At 30.3% G+C, this 14,466-nt stretch overlaps 2 protein-coding genes across 2 annotated transcripts; both read left to right on the forward strand.

The window, feature by feature from the left end:
- The first annotated feature begins 1,793 nt into the window (after positions 1–1,793).
- Positions 1,794–4,691, forward strand: LOC116024737. Its single transcript, XM_031265715.1, has 4 exons — positions 1,794–1,893; positions 2,815–3,560; positions 3,641–3,724; positions 4,135–4,691. Exons 2-4 carry the CDS (start codon positions 2,873–2,875, stop codon positions 4,239–4,241), a joined length of 879 nt encoding a protein of 292 aa, XP_031121575.1. The 5' UTR covers positions 1,794–1,893; positions 2,815–2,872; the 3' UTR covers positions 4,242–4,691.
- Positions 4,692–10,389: 5,698 nt separating this feature from the next.
- LOC116026018 (catalase isozyme 1) lies at positions 10,390–13,888 on the forward strand. Its single transcript, XM_031267457.1, has 8 exons — positions 10,390–10,513; positions 10,668–10,764; positions 11,526–11,803; positions 12,032–12,808; positions 12,885–12,974; positions 13,239–13,306; positions 13,399–13,492; positions 13,613–13,888. Exons 1-8 carry the CDS (start codon positions 10,499–10,501, stop codon positions 13,670–13,672), a joined length of 1,479 nt encoding a protein of 492 aa, XP_031123317.1. The 5' UTR covers positions 10,390–10,498; the 3' UTR covers positions 13,673–13,888.
- The last annotated feature ends 578 nt before the right edge of the window (positions 13,889–14,466 follow it).

Here is a 14,466-nt window from a genome sequence, read left to right on the forward strand (position 1 = left end):
TAATTGACAAAATAAACTACACAAATCTAACAATAAATATGCACCGTATATATATATTATTGCTGAACATTTAAAATTTGATCACAAGTGGAACTGATTATTTGATTGATGACATGGGTGGTACTTTTCAGTTTTCAAGCATCCAGTTATATTTTCTTAATAAATTTTAAAATTTATTTGAAACCTATCAATTACTTTATGAATATATCTTATTACTTTATTCATTATATATGAAATTAAAAGTTATAGAAATTCTTACCTAACTATATAATATGATATTACAAAAATGACAATTTTAATCAATGTATTTTTGTGATATAGATATTTTTTAATATACTTTAATTCATATCTGTTAGGTATAATCGTTTTCAGTATCAGATTTGTCCTAGAATGGTAATTTTTATCTTTGAATTAATAGAGACTGTTACCACATTAATTTTTGTTTCTTATGAGGAAATTATAGACATGTTTTAAAATGAACCGTCTTTGTTTTACTTATTACTAGACAAATAATAAAGAAAATGTAGCGTTTTTTTTCTGTTATTAAAAAAAAAAAAATCAATTACAATGGTTGATTCAACAAAGAGTAAAAAATATAATGCAAACTAAAAGTAAATATAATAAAGTATTAATTATGGAGTACTATTTATTTGTCATTGAGCCATTTGTTAGTGTTGATGGAGAATAAAATCACAAGTTACTTTTTTTTTTTTTTTTTTGAAAAAATATCAAATAAGTCTTTAAATTTTACACAAAAGTCAATTAGACACCTAAATTTTTTAAAATGCAATTAAGCCCTTTAACATGTCAAATTGAGACAATGAAGTCCAAGAACCGGTAAATGACATTTTATTACAAGTCATTTCAGGTCATGCTCAAAAATTCGACGATGCCGTTGCCGATCGCCATCTCCGACGAAAGGCAACAAAAGGTCGCATTCTCCTGCAAATGCGTCCAGTAAAGGTCTCCTTCGCTGGAGAAGGTGACCAGAACTAGTTGCTTTCCTTCAGATTGTGGTGTCGGACTTGAAATGACCTGTAATAACGAGTCATTGATTGGTTCTTGGGCTTCATTGTTTCAATTTGATATCTTGAAGAATTTAATTTATTATTTTTTTAAGTTTATGTGTTTAATTAATTATTAGTGTAAAGTTTAGTGGTCTATTTGACACTTTTCCCAATTTTTCGTAAGGAGATGATACCAAGGGCTAAACAGCCTACTCAGTGGTGATCACTCTCCGATGATGGGTATTCCCATCATATCTTCCACAGTATTTTTTGCCAAACTCGGGGTGGAGGAAGAGATAACATGATTTTTTTCAGTCAGTCACTTGTAGTGCGTCAGTGTTAGCGAGACGGTCCACAACATTGTTCTACTCACGTGAAATAGCTTTGAACTCAATTCTCCTAAATCTACCTTGCCACTATTTTCACAAGTTACATAAATTTAAAGGTGAACATGATTATATTTAAAACAAATATATTCCAAATGATTGTTATTACTATAATATATGAGTTAAATCAATTTTTTTTTGAAAGTATTATACTAATTTTACTCATAAGATACTCCGTAGTAAAACATTTTTATGTTTCCTTGTTTAAACGGAAAGGAAATCTCATATCATAATTTGGTAATTTATTTATTTTTAGAATATAATTTGATAATTTAATATTCATAATTTGTTTGACAATTCCAATAATATGAGATTACACGTATAGCAAAAATTTCAATTTGAAGGAAATTAGAATATAAAAGGAATCCCAAAAAGATGACCAAACAAATAGATCCTACAACTATTCTTTAATATTTGGAGCCAAACTTCCCTCTTTTGAAACCCCTCTCTGTGGCGCCGCTCTTCGTCGTTCTCACTCTCTCCGATTCGGCTTCAAAGCTGTAAGCGTTTCTCATACACTCTCCCTACTCTCTGCGCTAACAGCTTGGGCTCAAACTGAAAACTACGTATTCGTACGCCTGTGTGCTCATATTCTGGACGTTAGTGGAAATGCACAACCTATATATCTAATTCTCTGTTATAATTCCGGAATTTGGGGTTTTTTTCGAGGCGAGGTCGTGTTTACTGAATGTAATAATTTAGGTTTTGTCCCTGTTCAGAGGGGTTGTGCTTGGATAATAGAAGTCAAATATGTTTACTGTGCACTCAATTTGTTCAAATTTTTTATTTTATATCGTGGCGTTTTCCCTTTTCTGATTTATTATACTCGTTTTGTTTGTTTAGCATTTTAGAGTAATTTGTTTATAATTGCGAATTCTGCCATGGGTACTTTATTTTCCGTCTATTTGGTTTTGTTTTAATAGAATTTATTATCTTTTTGCTGATGTTCCGGGATTAATTAGTGTTTTAAAGAAGAGTGACGATTAGTGTCTTGAAATTTTAATAAGATTAACAGCCTCAAAAAAATTACTCCGTACTAGAAAAGGGGAATACAGTGGTAAGATGATTACGTTGTGAGTCATGCTAGATTGGAGTTTTGTTTGCTATGTAAATTGCTTAATTGGTTTAAATTGATCTTCCTTTCAACCAATTATAACTAGAACAATACTACTAGCTTGTTTCTTCTTAATGAGCATTTATCAGTTAGAAAAAGAATGTAGTTGGTATGCCTAGATATTGATTCAATGGGCATTTGGGCTTGTTGATAATCTTTAAACTATTTTTATGTTGGCTTCTATTTCTTTATTGTATATGTTTCTGTCATTCCCAATTTATTCCTTCTTTTTTTTTTAATAAAATTTTTCCCTCACATCTTTTAGTTGAAAGAATAGCCTCACCCAATGCTTTTTCTATGTGTTTAGTGACAGGAAACTTATAAAACCTTATAGTTTTATGCTGTGAACTCATCTGGTATCGGAGATGATAAATTCTCAAATCAGTAGTAATGGGATGACCAGCAGTGGAACTGGTACACCTATTTTTGATAAGCAGTTAACTGGTGTTGCAAAAAAGGCAGCTTTGAGAGATGTGCAGAATCAAAATGGCAGCTTGATAAATAACCATCGAGATAGTTCACTATTCTTGGGGACAAAACTTGCTGCAGATGCAACTAGGGTCTGTGGGAATAAGAGGCTTACACCTGAGCGCCCTTCGAGTTCTGCTTGTCACCTTTCATTGATCAGTAATGGTACAAATGAGCATATACTCAATGCTCGAAGACGGTTTGAATTAGAACTGGGTGGAGGAAGAATTCACAATGACATAGACAAATATGTAGAGGCACTTCAGGCGAAGCGTTTGTGTCAGCCACAGAAGGATGTTCCCCAAAAGCCAAATCAACTGAAGGAGAATAATAACAAAAATGCTCCTATGACTATGCCAGATCACTTTACTTGTTCACAGGGCAGAACATCAGCAACTCATTCTGTTGGCAAGTGTAATAAGGTCACACAGCCTGCTCAAGCTGATTCTGCTAAGTTTACTTCAGATAAACCCCGTTCAATTGATTCTAAGGTGACTGATGATCAGCAGCGAACAGAACGGTTTGCTAATCTGCAAAAAATCTTGAACCAAAGTGATGAGTCTTTCTATAGTGATTATATTAAGAGTAGGTCCTTTTTTCACAGTGTATTTATAGGGTTTTCCCATTTCACTGTTAGAATAATGCTGTTGGTTTATCTTTTACAGTGCTTCTACGCCTATCACCAATTGAGCTTAGCAGACATGCTGTTGACCTGGAGAAAAGGGCTATCCAGTTGGCAATAGATGAAGGTAATAACATTCTTCTATATGACTATATGTGGATTTTCATGTGGATCTTTGTTTCTCCAATCAGACCGAAATGGTAAACTTGAAAGCGCTTTTCTTCCAGCATTTCATGGCACAGTTATCTCATCTTATATCCCATGACTATCTCATGTTATACGAGATTTACAGTGACTAATTGAATTTTTTTTAATGCTTATAAACTTCTTCCTCAGTTTCCTTCTTTGATTGAAATTACTATGAGAAATGATTAAATGAGTAGAGAGTTAGTGGTTTGATTGCTTACGTGTATCAATTATTCATCATGTCTACTTCTGGCTTATGATGTATTGATGTGTCACACAGATTTGTAGTTGTAACCAACTTTAACAGTGAAATAAAATGCTTCTGCAATTGTCTCTTTTCTTTAATTTCAGGAAAGGAAGTGAACCGGGGAAAGGCCCTCAATATTCTGGGGAAATCTGCTCCAACTTTCACCCCATTGCAAACAACTCAATTACTTCAACCCAAAAATGAACAGTAGCTAAATCATTGGCAATTATTATGTTCTGTTGGTAAAGGCTCCATTTGCCTTGCACTTTGTTGGGGACAAAACCTTGCAGCACTGCTTTTGACTAAAGTGAAGGGATCAGGACAGTGACATGGAGTGAGATTTTGCTTTCTGCTGTACAAGAAAGTAGTCTAGTAAATCTCTGGCCTTCTCAAATGAACAGATCTGCTTCTTTGGCTCTTTTCCCCAAATTTTCAACCTATTCGACTTTGTTTCATTAAGGTGTCCAGACTTGGAAACTGTAAGCTTATGTGCTCATGATCAGTGCAAGCCTTTACTCCATTCATGGAGCACTAGACTGGGATTAGGTTTCTTATTTTGTGATGTTTAAACCTCTCTGGAATTTTGGTTATTGCCCTGTACTTTTGTGATTAATACGATAAACTCCTCAATCTTAGGCGGCTCCCATGTGATATGGTGGTATTATATTATGTTCTTGCTTTGTGGAGTGCTGAACTGTGATGTTCAAAGGGTGATGGCCTCCTTTGGTTTGAGGGGTCGGAATAAGGAGCCTTGATGTGATTTTGGGATTGTCAAGTGTTATTAGATTTTAGTGAGTTATCAATACCTACTAATAGGAGAGAAGTAAGAAGTAGAACTCAGAATAACTAGCAATTTAAAAAATAGGCGGAAATATAGCCTTTATTTGTGCCTTTTATTTCAAGAATTATTCTATTTGGTACCAATCTATAGTACGGACTACGGAGTAATATATTTGAAGTTTAATTATCTATGCGCTAAAGTCATAAGTGGTTCAATTAATTAAAAAAATTAATAAAGAAGTTTAGTTTTGACATATGCAGTATGTCATACATAATACTTTAAGTTTATTTTCAAAAAAAAATAAAAATACTTTAAGTTTATGTCTCTCTTAATCACACTTTGTTCGCCTTATCATAACTTTTTTTCTTAAGTTGAGTTGCTTCTTTTATCCCAAATCCAAAGTGAACTTCTATACTCCTAGACTAATATCTAGGCCCATTCCATGACATAATCATTCATCATTTAAGTTCATATCAGTACTTTAGACCTTCTAATTTAATATTTGAAAATATTTTATCCTAATAATATCTATGATTAAATTTTGTTAATCTATACTCTATACTATATATAAAAACAATTTCCTCCTCCCAAATTTCCCCCCAAAACTTAGGGGTATTTTGGTAAAATCATTTATTTTATTTATTTATTATTTTATTATTTTATTAATTATCCATCCTATAATATTATTATGGTAATATGATAATGATAATATGATAATATGGTAATATTGTTAATATTAATGGGTGATGGGTGATTGGTGATATATAATTGATAATTGATAATATGGTATATGATATTATTCTTAATATTAATATATTAATATATAATATATTAATATATACTAATATTAATTAATTAATTGGTGATTATTTTAAAAAAGAATAATTAATTGGTGATTGGTGATTAGTGATATGGTAATATTGTTATATATTAATATTTATATTTATATTGATTGATATTGATATTAATTAATTAATTGGTGATGGGTGATTAGTGATATGATAATCTATATCTATATCTATATATCTATATATATCTATATAATTGACATGTAATTAACTATATTAGAATGAAAAAATTATATAATATTGTAGTAAAATTTTTACATATCAATCATCTATATTTACATAAAATTAAAATTAATTATACTTTCCTTTTGAAAAATCTTTCATATTATGTTTATCATCCACTATATAATGATGAGAAATGACTATTCTCTCACAACGTACCAATATCTGTGCTCTCACTATTAGTTAGAGATCTATAATTTGTAATTCTACGAAGTCGAAGATCGAACTTTAACACGCGTAGAATTGTTATGGTATGCGGTATGATTTAATTTTTAGTTGATTCATTCTGCATGTTGGAGATCCTTATGGTGTAGTCTGCATTCCATAGAGTATTTTGTAGTTCTGTGATTTAGTTTGATTTTAACAGCTCAATATGCTTTAATTTTTGCTGATGAGGTTTCAAGTAGCTACGCCAATTTTGCCATGGGCGTATCACATATGTAAAATTACAATTTTCAGAGTGATTGTAGTGAACAATCAAATGTTTTCTATAATATTATATTTTAATCACATTACTTTGATTGGTAATTTCTAATGGAAAAACATTGTATTGTAACTTTGTATTACAAGATTTTGAATGATAATACCTTATTTAACTATCCATCTTTTTAGTTGTACTGTGCAAAATAACTAGCAATCTACGGATGCTCATCTATATATTGTAGAATTTACAATCTTGATCTTCTCCATTTACGGATGCTCATGTAATTCGGTAAAAATGGTGGTTACTATACTTGAATAAATCCTCAATTATTCATTCCAATTGTTCGTTTTATCATTCCATTTCTTCATTTTATAAAAAGTGGTGCATTGGAAGCTAAACATGGGTCATTGTATCATTGATTTTTTATTCCAATTATTACTAATCTTTATCATTAATTGCACAATACTAATTCACACTTATTAGTTAAAAAATGGTGATTACTATACTTGAATAAATGAAATAATAATATTAAATTTTGTAGCCTCGATTTAAAATCTATTATGTTAATATAATAATAATAATAATAATAATAATAATAATAATAATAATATAATACTCCGTAGTAATAATAATCTACGATTCTTAATATAATTTTCCTAATATTAATAATAATAATATATAATAATAATCCATAACTCTTAATATAAGTTTGTAACTAAATTTTCCTATTAAATCTGTTTATAAAGGTAATTATAAATATAGAATTGAGAAATTCCTATGATATTTTATTTAATTGATATTATTCCTAATATATTTTATCTAAAAGGCTTCCTTCATTTTTTATAACATTGTTCCATATGTTAATCCGTTTAATATGCTAATCTATATAGGTAATTACCATATACTATTTACCATCTAAATAACCAGTGGTAATTACCAACTATATTTAACATCTAAATTTATTATGGTCATTAAACATAGAGATTTCATTCTTACGATAATTTTATATATTTTTACTTCAGATAATGTCAATTACCCGTGCATTTCATTTGATTACTTTTGAATAAAATCTTAAAAATTATGACAACTAATGAATTAATATTGTTGTTCGTAATATAAATTTTATCAAATCAGTTAACGAAATTGATAATACACATATTACATCCATAATTAGAGGAGATTAACAAAATTATGATAATTATTTCAATTCACGTATTATTATGCTAATTCACATATTATTACGTCCATACAATTATGTAAATTATTTCAATTCACAGATTATTACACATATAAAATTATGCTAATGGTTACTTTGGAATACAATCTTAATAATTATGGTCATTGAGAAATTAGTTCAAACATTATACTTTTATTAAACGGTTTTTTTTATACTTGCCGTAATTTTATCTAATCAATTAAAGAAATTAATGGTACACATATTACGGACATAATTAAAGAAAATTAAACATACACATATATATTACGGATAAAATTAAAGAAAATTAAACATACACATATTACGTCCATAATTAAATGAAATTAATATACATTATTTTTTAATAATAATATATACTCCTTAATTACCATACTTATTCATAATACATGAATGTCATAATTAGCATAATATTAATCTATACTATATATAAAAACATAAGAATAGTAAAGGCATATTTTAAATTTTAAACAATAGTAAAGGTAAATTAAAAATAGAATGAAAATATTTCAATAATAATATTCTACATCATTAATTAAAAATAGAACATAAATTAGGTAAAAATACCAGTGGATCTATTATTCTAATTGACTAATTAACTGAAAATAAAAAAAAATCGACTAAAAATGAATCTGATGTTACTAATTGATTGAATATATAAAAGAAAATGAATATTAATAATTGACTGTAAATAAAAAAAATATCCATAATTAACTAAAATGAAAAAGGAAATGGTCATATCATTGCAATTTAATTAAAAAAGGAAAACATTCTACATCATAAATAATAAAGGCATATTATAAACAATATTAAAGATAAATTAAAAAGGAACGGAAATTAAAAATGAAACGGAAATATTTTAATAATAATATTCTACATCATCAATTAAAAATGAAACGAAAATAAGGTAAATATTACTACGTAATTCTTTTCATTTTTCCTATATAAGGTTGCCTAATATTAATTTACACATAACAATCGGCACTAATAATTTAAAAAAAAAATAGAAGAATTGCCGGAGACGTCTGTTTTTTTTTTTTAAATTTTATTATTATTATTATTATTTAATTATTTTAATTAAAATTATTTAAAAAGTTTATTTTAAAATTAGTAACCACCCTGTCATCACAATTGTAGGTAAACAGGTCAATTTGGACTTTTTTTTTTTTGAAAACATGTCAATTTGTACTTAATTGCATGAGTTTATATAGTTCAGGAATCCAATTGCATTCTTTTTGAGTTCGATGGCCTAATTGCAGTTTTGTGTGTAGTTCAATGGTTTATTTGACCATTATTCCGAGAAAAATGATATTACTAATTGATTTAAAATATAAAAAGATCGTAATCTATATTCTATACTATATATAAAAATAAAATCCTCCTATTTCATTCCCCGCCTAAACTTTTGTAGTCTATTAATGAAATATTTTATTGGTCAAATAATTAATAAAGCTTATTTGTTAAGAAAATGTAAAATAGAAATTAACTAATATCTATAAATTGATAATATGTCTACTCACGTATCAACACTATTAATAAAAGTAAAATCATTTATCGGGAAAAGAAAAGGATATTACTAATTGATTGAAAATTATTTAAAAACTTTAATAATTAATTATACTTTCCTTTTGAAAACTCTAAGTTATTTAAACTTTAAAAAAATTAATTGAACATGGGTTGTTAGATTTTTATAATAATCAAAATTAATTCATTCAAATATGGAGGAGGAAGATAAAACTAAATGCAATATGGGGAAAATGAATATACTTAAAGTATAAAAGTATAATTACACATATATTAGTGTAATTGACTAATAATAATTGCCTAATAATTATTATGATAATTAAGTTAAGCATTGGTCGTTGAATTTATTTTTATAATAATTACAATTAATTTATTTCTCATTTTCTCATATTTATTTGAGTAATAATATAATTATATAAGTCATATTACTTATAGATCTTTTTAAGATAATTTTAGAAAAACAAGTCATATATTATTCAATTAATTGAGTAATATTTTTGTATTAATCTTATAATCAAATAAATGTACACGTTCAATATTAGATTTTTTTTATAATTTCATCTTTATTTTTATTATCTCAATATATATAAAAAAAATTATCCACGTCCGGGTAATTGGACAATTATTTGTTCTAATTCAAAGGAAAACATCATAAAACATAATCGATCCAATCAATTTCATCAATTGGGCTATATAATATTCGATGTTATAATATATATAATTGTATATTGATCCAAATATTCTTTAAATATTATAACAAATCCATTCCGTGCAACGCACGAGCGAAAATACTAGTTATCGTTAAAATATTTCTATTGTTTAGCAAATCACGTACCGCTCCTATAAAATTTAATATTTATCTTAAAACGTTGGGTTGATTTTTGTTGATGGATCGAATAAATAAATAAATAAATTCCAAACATTATTAACATAATGACCTGTTTTCAAAAAAAAAAAACATAATGACCTTGTTTAGTAAAATGATCGTTAGCAAATCGTTGTTAGCTGATTAGGTTATTTGATAATTTTGATCAATTTAAAAATATGAGGCATTGTACTTGGTGAATGATAATTAAAAAATGTAAATATAAAAATATCTTGTACGAAAAATGATTTGAACACGGTGATAAATCATTGGAAGGATCTAGATACTGTACTTAGTGTACCCTCTTTTCCTAGGGAAAATATTTCGCCACGTAATTTTTGAGTTTGGATTTAATATATATATATATATATATATATATATATATATATATATATTTTTTAATATTTTATAGAAACCGTGAATCACAATGGAAGTGATTAAAATGTATTAAATAGAAGTGCGTGCCTGGCGACCCCACTCTCCTCATTTATAAAAAATGGTTTTCCCTCTATAGCAATTAGCCTATAGGTTCCAAACACTCGACTCTCTCTTCTCCATTGCACAAATCTTCCTTCTCATCTCTCATCTTCCATGGATCCTTACAAGGTAAAACTTCCTATCTTCACATATTCTTCTTCCGTCTTTTGATCCTTATTTTTGTTTGCTTCGACTTAAATTTCAAAGCGCGCGCGCACACATACTTTAATCGATTGATTTCCCTGTGGATTTGTTTGTTCATTTTCTATGAATTTTGATGCAGCACCGTCCGTCTAGCGCCTTCAATTCACCTTTCTGGACTACAAATTCTGGTGCTCCGGTATGGAACAACAACTCCTCCTTGACTGTCGGAACCAGAGGTATTTTTTGTTTTTATTTATTTTTTAATTCTGTATATGGTTTCATACTTGCATTGATGACTTAATGCTCGTTGATGTCTTGTTAAATATCAATACTCCGTAGCAATATTTCAAACCTATTTTCTGAAGATGTTAGAATTTCAGTTCCTAGCGCCGTAGTGGATTGGTAGTGATAGATACGACTACAGGTCGGCAATTGTATTTGGTATGTGCATTAAATCCTATGTTGTCTGAGCGATATGTACTTTCATTTTTTGAGAAGCAAAGATTAGATCCTTAAAATAAAATGAAATCTGTTGCTATATGTGTTTTAATCTGAACTATATTTCTGCAGTGTTATTGGATGCCAACAATTTGATCATTACTGTTATTCATAATTAGTTCGCCATTTAGATCTCTCTGTTTTTACAATATCCAACATAGAGAGGCAAGAGAGCTGATTTTTGGGCTGAATTACCCAGGCCTACTATACCTGGGCCTTTGGGGCTCACTTGTGAGTGAGTCCATGGGCCACACACAGTTGGCTTCTGTCTGCCCATTCAATTTTCTTAATTTAGGAGTAGTGCTCTACTGCTCTTTATGAAGCATTATTTTATAGAGGACCTTGTACAGTATTTGCAAATCTGTGTGTTAAAGTTTCCAAAAGAAGGAATACAGTAGTCTTTGAGTATTCAGTATAGTATCTTAATACTTCTTATTGATAAGCTTGTTTTGGTTTTCTGTTTTTTCCACTGATTCTAGTTTTCTACCAATTTTTACAGGACCGATTCTACTTGAGGATTATCACTTGGTGGAGAAGCTTGCTAATTTTGATCGTGAAAGGATTCCAGAACGTGTTGTACATGCCAGGGGAGCAAGTGCCAAAGGTTTTTTTGAGGTAACTCATGATATTTCTCATCTGACATGTGCCGATTTTCTTCGGGCTCCAGGTGTACAGACACCTGTTATTGTTCGGTTCTCCACTGTTATCCATGAGCGTGGAAGCCCTGAAACCCTTAGGGATCCCAGAGGCTTTGCAGTGAAGTTTTATACCAGAGAGGTATGCTGATGATTTATTTCCAAGGTTCATATCATTCTTGTGCAGTGAAGTTATCTTGTTTTTCTTGAACACGGGATCACCAATTAATTTTTAATACATTTTGTTAATGTTTATAGCTTTTGATCTTTTTCATTCTTTGTATAGTTCTCTGTTACTGGATGTTCTTCTGTGCTGCTTAATTTTTAATGACATCTTTACTTAATGTTAGTGATTTGTTTGGTTATGTAGGGTAACTTTGATCTGGTGGGAAACAATTTCCCTGTTTTCTTTATTCGTGATGGAATGAAGTTCCCAGACATGGTCCATGCACTAAAACCGAATCCCAAGTCCCACATACAGGAAAACTGGAGAATCCTTGATTTCTTCTCTCATCATCCTGAGAGTTTGCATATGTTCACCTTCCTATTTGATGATTTGGGTGTCCCACAAGATTATAGGCACATGGAAGGCTCTGGGGTAAATACTTATACCCTGATCAACAGGGCCGGGAAAGCACACTATGTGAAGTTCCATTGGAAACCAACTTGTGGAGTCAAGTGTCTGTTGGAGGAAGAATGCATTAAGGTTGGAGGTGCTAATCACAGCCATGGCACCCAGGATCTCTATGATTCAATTGCAGCTGGGAACTATCCTGAATGGAAACTTTTTATCCAAATAATGGATCCTGATCACGAAGACAGATTTGACTTTGACCCACTTGATGTAACCAAAACATGGCCTGAGGACCTCTTGCCACTGCAGCCAGTGGGACGCTTGGTGTTGAACAAGAACATTGACAACTTCTTTGCAGAAAATGAGCAGCTTGCATTTTGCCCTGCCATTGTGGTTCCTGGTGTTTATTATTCTGATGATAAGCTGCTCCAGACTAGGATTTTCTCTTATTCTGATACACAACGATACCGCCTTGGGCCAAACTACCTGCAGCTTCCTGTCAATGCTCCAAAATGTGCTCATCACAACAATCACCATGATGGTTTTATGAATTTCATGCATAGAGATGAAGAGGTACTTTGCTTCCTCTTTTGTTTCTTTTGAAAATGCTCTCTGGATTTATCTGTTTCAGTGTATTTTCTAATTCCAGGTCAACTATTTCCCCTCAAGGTATGATCCTTGCCGTCATGCTGAGCAGCACCCCATTCCTCCACGCATATTGACAGGAAAGCGAGACAAGGTGAGTTGTCATTGATGGTGTAGTTTCTGAATACCTCGAAGTTATTATGTGGAGTGAATAAAATTTGCTGCAAACACTATTTTTTGACTAACCTTAAACAGCACTTTTGGAATTAAAGTTTAATAGCCTGTTGTTTAATATGATATCCATCTTCCACTCAGGCCAATTCATTTGATCATATTTATTTGTTCTCTACACTAGTCTGTCATGTAAAAGCATATTAGTTTTGTTTTGTACTAACTGTATCTGTTTGCATTTATTCAGTGCATCATTGAGAAGGAGAACAACTTCAAGCAGCCAGGAGAGAGATACAGATCCTGGTCAACAGATAGGTACTTTGAGCCCATAGTTTACGTCAGTACATTAGATGGTTTTTTTGAGTACATCAACTTAAGTGATTTGCAACACTGTACTGTTTATGAAGGCAAGAAAGATTTATCTGCCGATGGGTTGAGGCTTTGTCTGATCCACGAGTCACCCATGAAATACGCAGCATCTGGATTTCATACTGGACTCAGGTATGATCTTTAAGATTTTATTAATCTACGAAAATATGAGCAATAGTTTTAGGTGTTATGTTTTATCACGAGACAACAATACATGCACTAAGATGTTCTTTTGCTTCAATGTGTGTGTAGGCCGACAAGTCTCTTGGTCAGAAGCTAGCTTCACGTCTCAATGTTAGGCCAACAATGTGAAGCTGGAGGTCCTAAAGTATGATTTTGGTTGCTAGCAGTGATTAATACCCTCGGAAGGAAATTATACGTATTGGGTTTGGGTATAACGTCAATTATATTCATGTGTCGTATTTTGTATCGTAATTCTAACTGTGACAATTTCTTAATATCAATAAATTGGTGTTGACTAAATAAGTAAATAAAATATAAATTATGTTTTCAAAAAAAAAAAAAAAAGTATATGTATCTATATTAACTATATATATATACACACACACACACATATTCAACCATGTGAGATCCCCTCCCCATTTGAGAACTAAGGATTAATTTGGACTTTTGATTACGGTATGATTTTTCTAGATTTTGTTGAATTATTTACATATATTTATGGACGCGTTAATTAGTAATTTTGTGTATATTTATAATCATGATATTATTATTTGTGAATGTTATGCATGATTTTAAGATGTATATCTTTTGTAAGATTATATTTTCTTATAGGATTGTACTTTAGTATATATTTGTGTGTATATGTAAATGTGTGCAATTGGGGGGCTAAGGCATGCGTCAAGTGTACGTTGCACTGTAGTGTTATGTGCATTTTAGGTTGTGTGCGTTTCTATTTCAATGCGCATATTTAATCAAAGTATGTTGGTTATAGTGTGCATTGAATCGAGCATTGTGTTCATAACACTACAGTGCAATGTACACATACCGCATATATGTGTTATTGTGTATGTCCTTATGTGTTTTTTCGGTTTTTCAAGGTGTACTCGTGTTGATTTTGTTTGTGTGTAAACATTCATTATACA

This window comes from Ipomoea triloba, chromosome 7 (genome assembly GCF_003576645.1).
Source record: "Ipomoea triloba cultivar NCNSP0323 chromosome 7, ASM357664v1".
NCBI lineage: Eukaryota > Viridiplantae > Streptophyta > Magnoliopsida > Solanales > Convolvulaceae > Ipomoea > Ipomoea triloba.

Bases quoted from the DNA above. Each gene is read 5' to 3' on its own strand.
- LOC116024737 (XM_031265715.1), top strand. From the start codon at position 2,873: ATGATAAATTCTCAAATCAGTAGTAATGGGATGACCAGCAGTGGAACT. The intron at 3,561-3,640 runs GTAGGTCCTTTT...TATCTTTTACAG, and splicing joins CTATAGTGATTATATTAAGA to TGCTTCTACGCCTATCACCA. The intron at 3,725-4,134 runs GTAATAACATTC...CTTTAATTTCAG, and splicing joins CCAGTTGGCAATAGATGAAG to GAAAGGAAGTGAACCGGGGA.
- LOC116026018 (XM_031267457.1), top strand. The intron at 11,804-12,031 runs GTATGCTGATGA...TTGGTTATGTAG, and splicing joins TGAAGTTTTATACCAGAGAG to GGTAACTTTGATCTGGTGGG. The intron at 12,809-12,884 runs GTACTTTGCTTC...TTCTAATTCCAG, and splicing joins TCATGCATAGAGATGAAGAG to GTCAACTATTTCCCCTCAAG.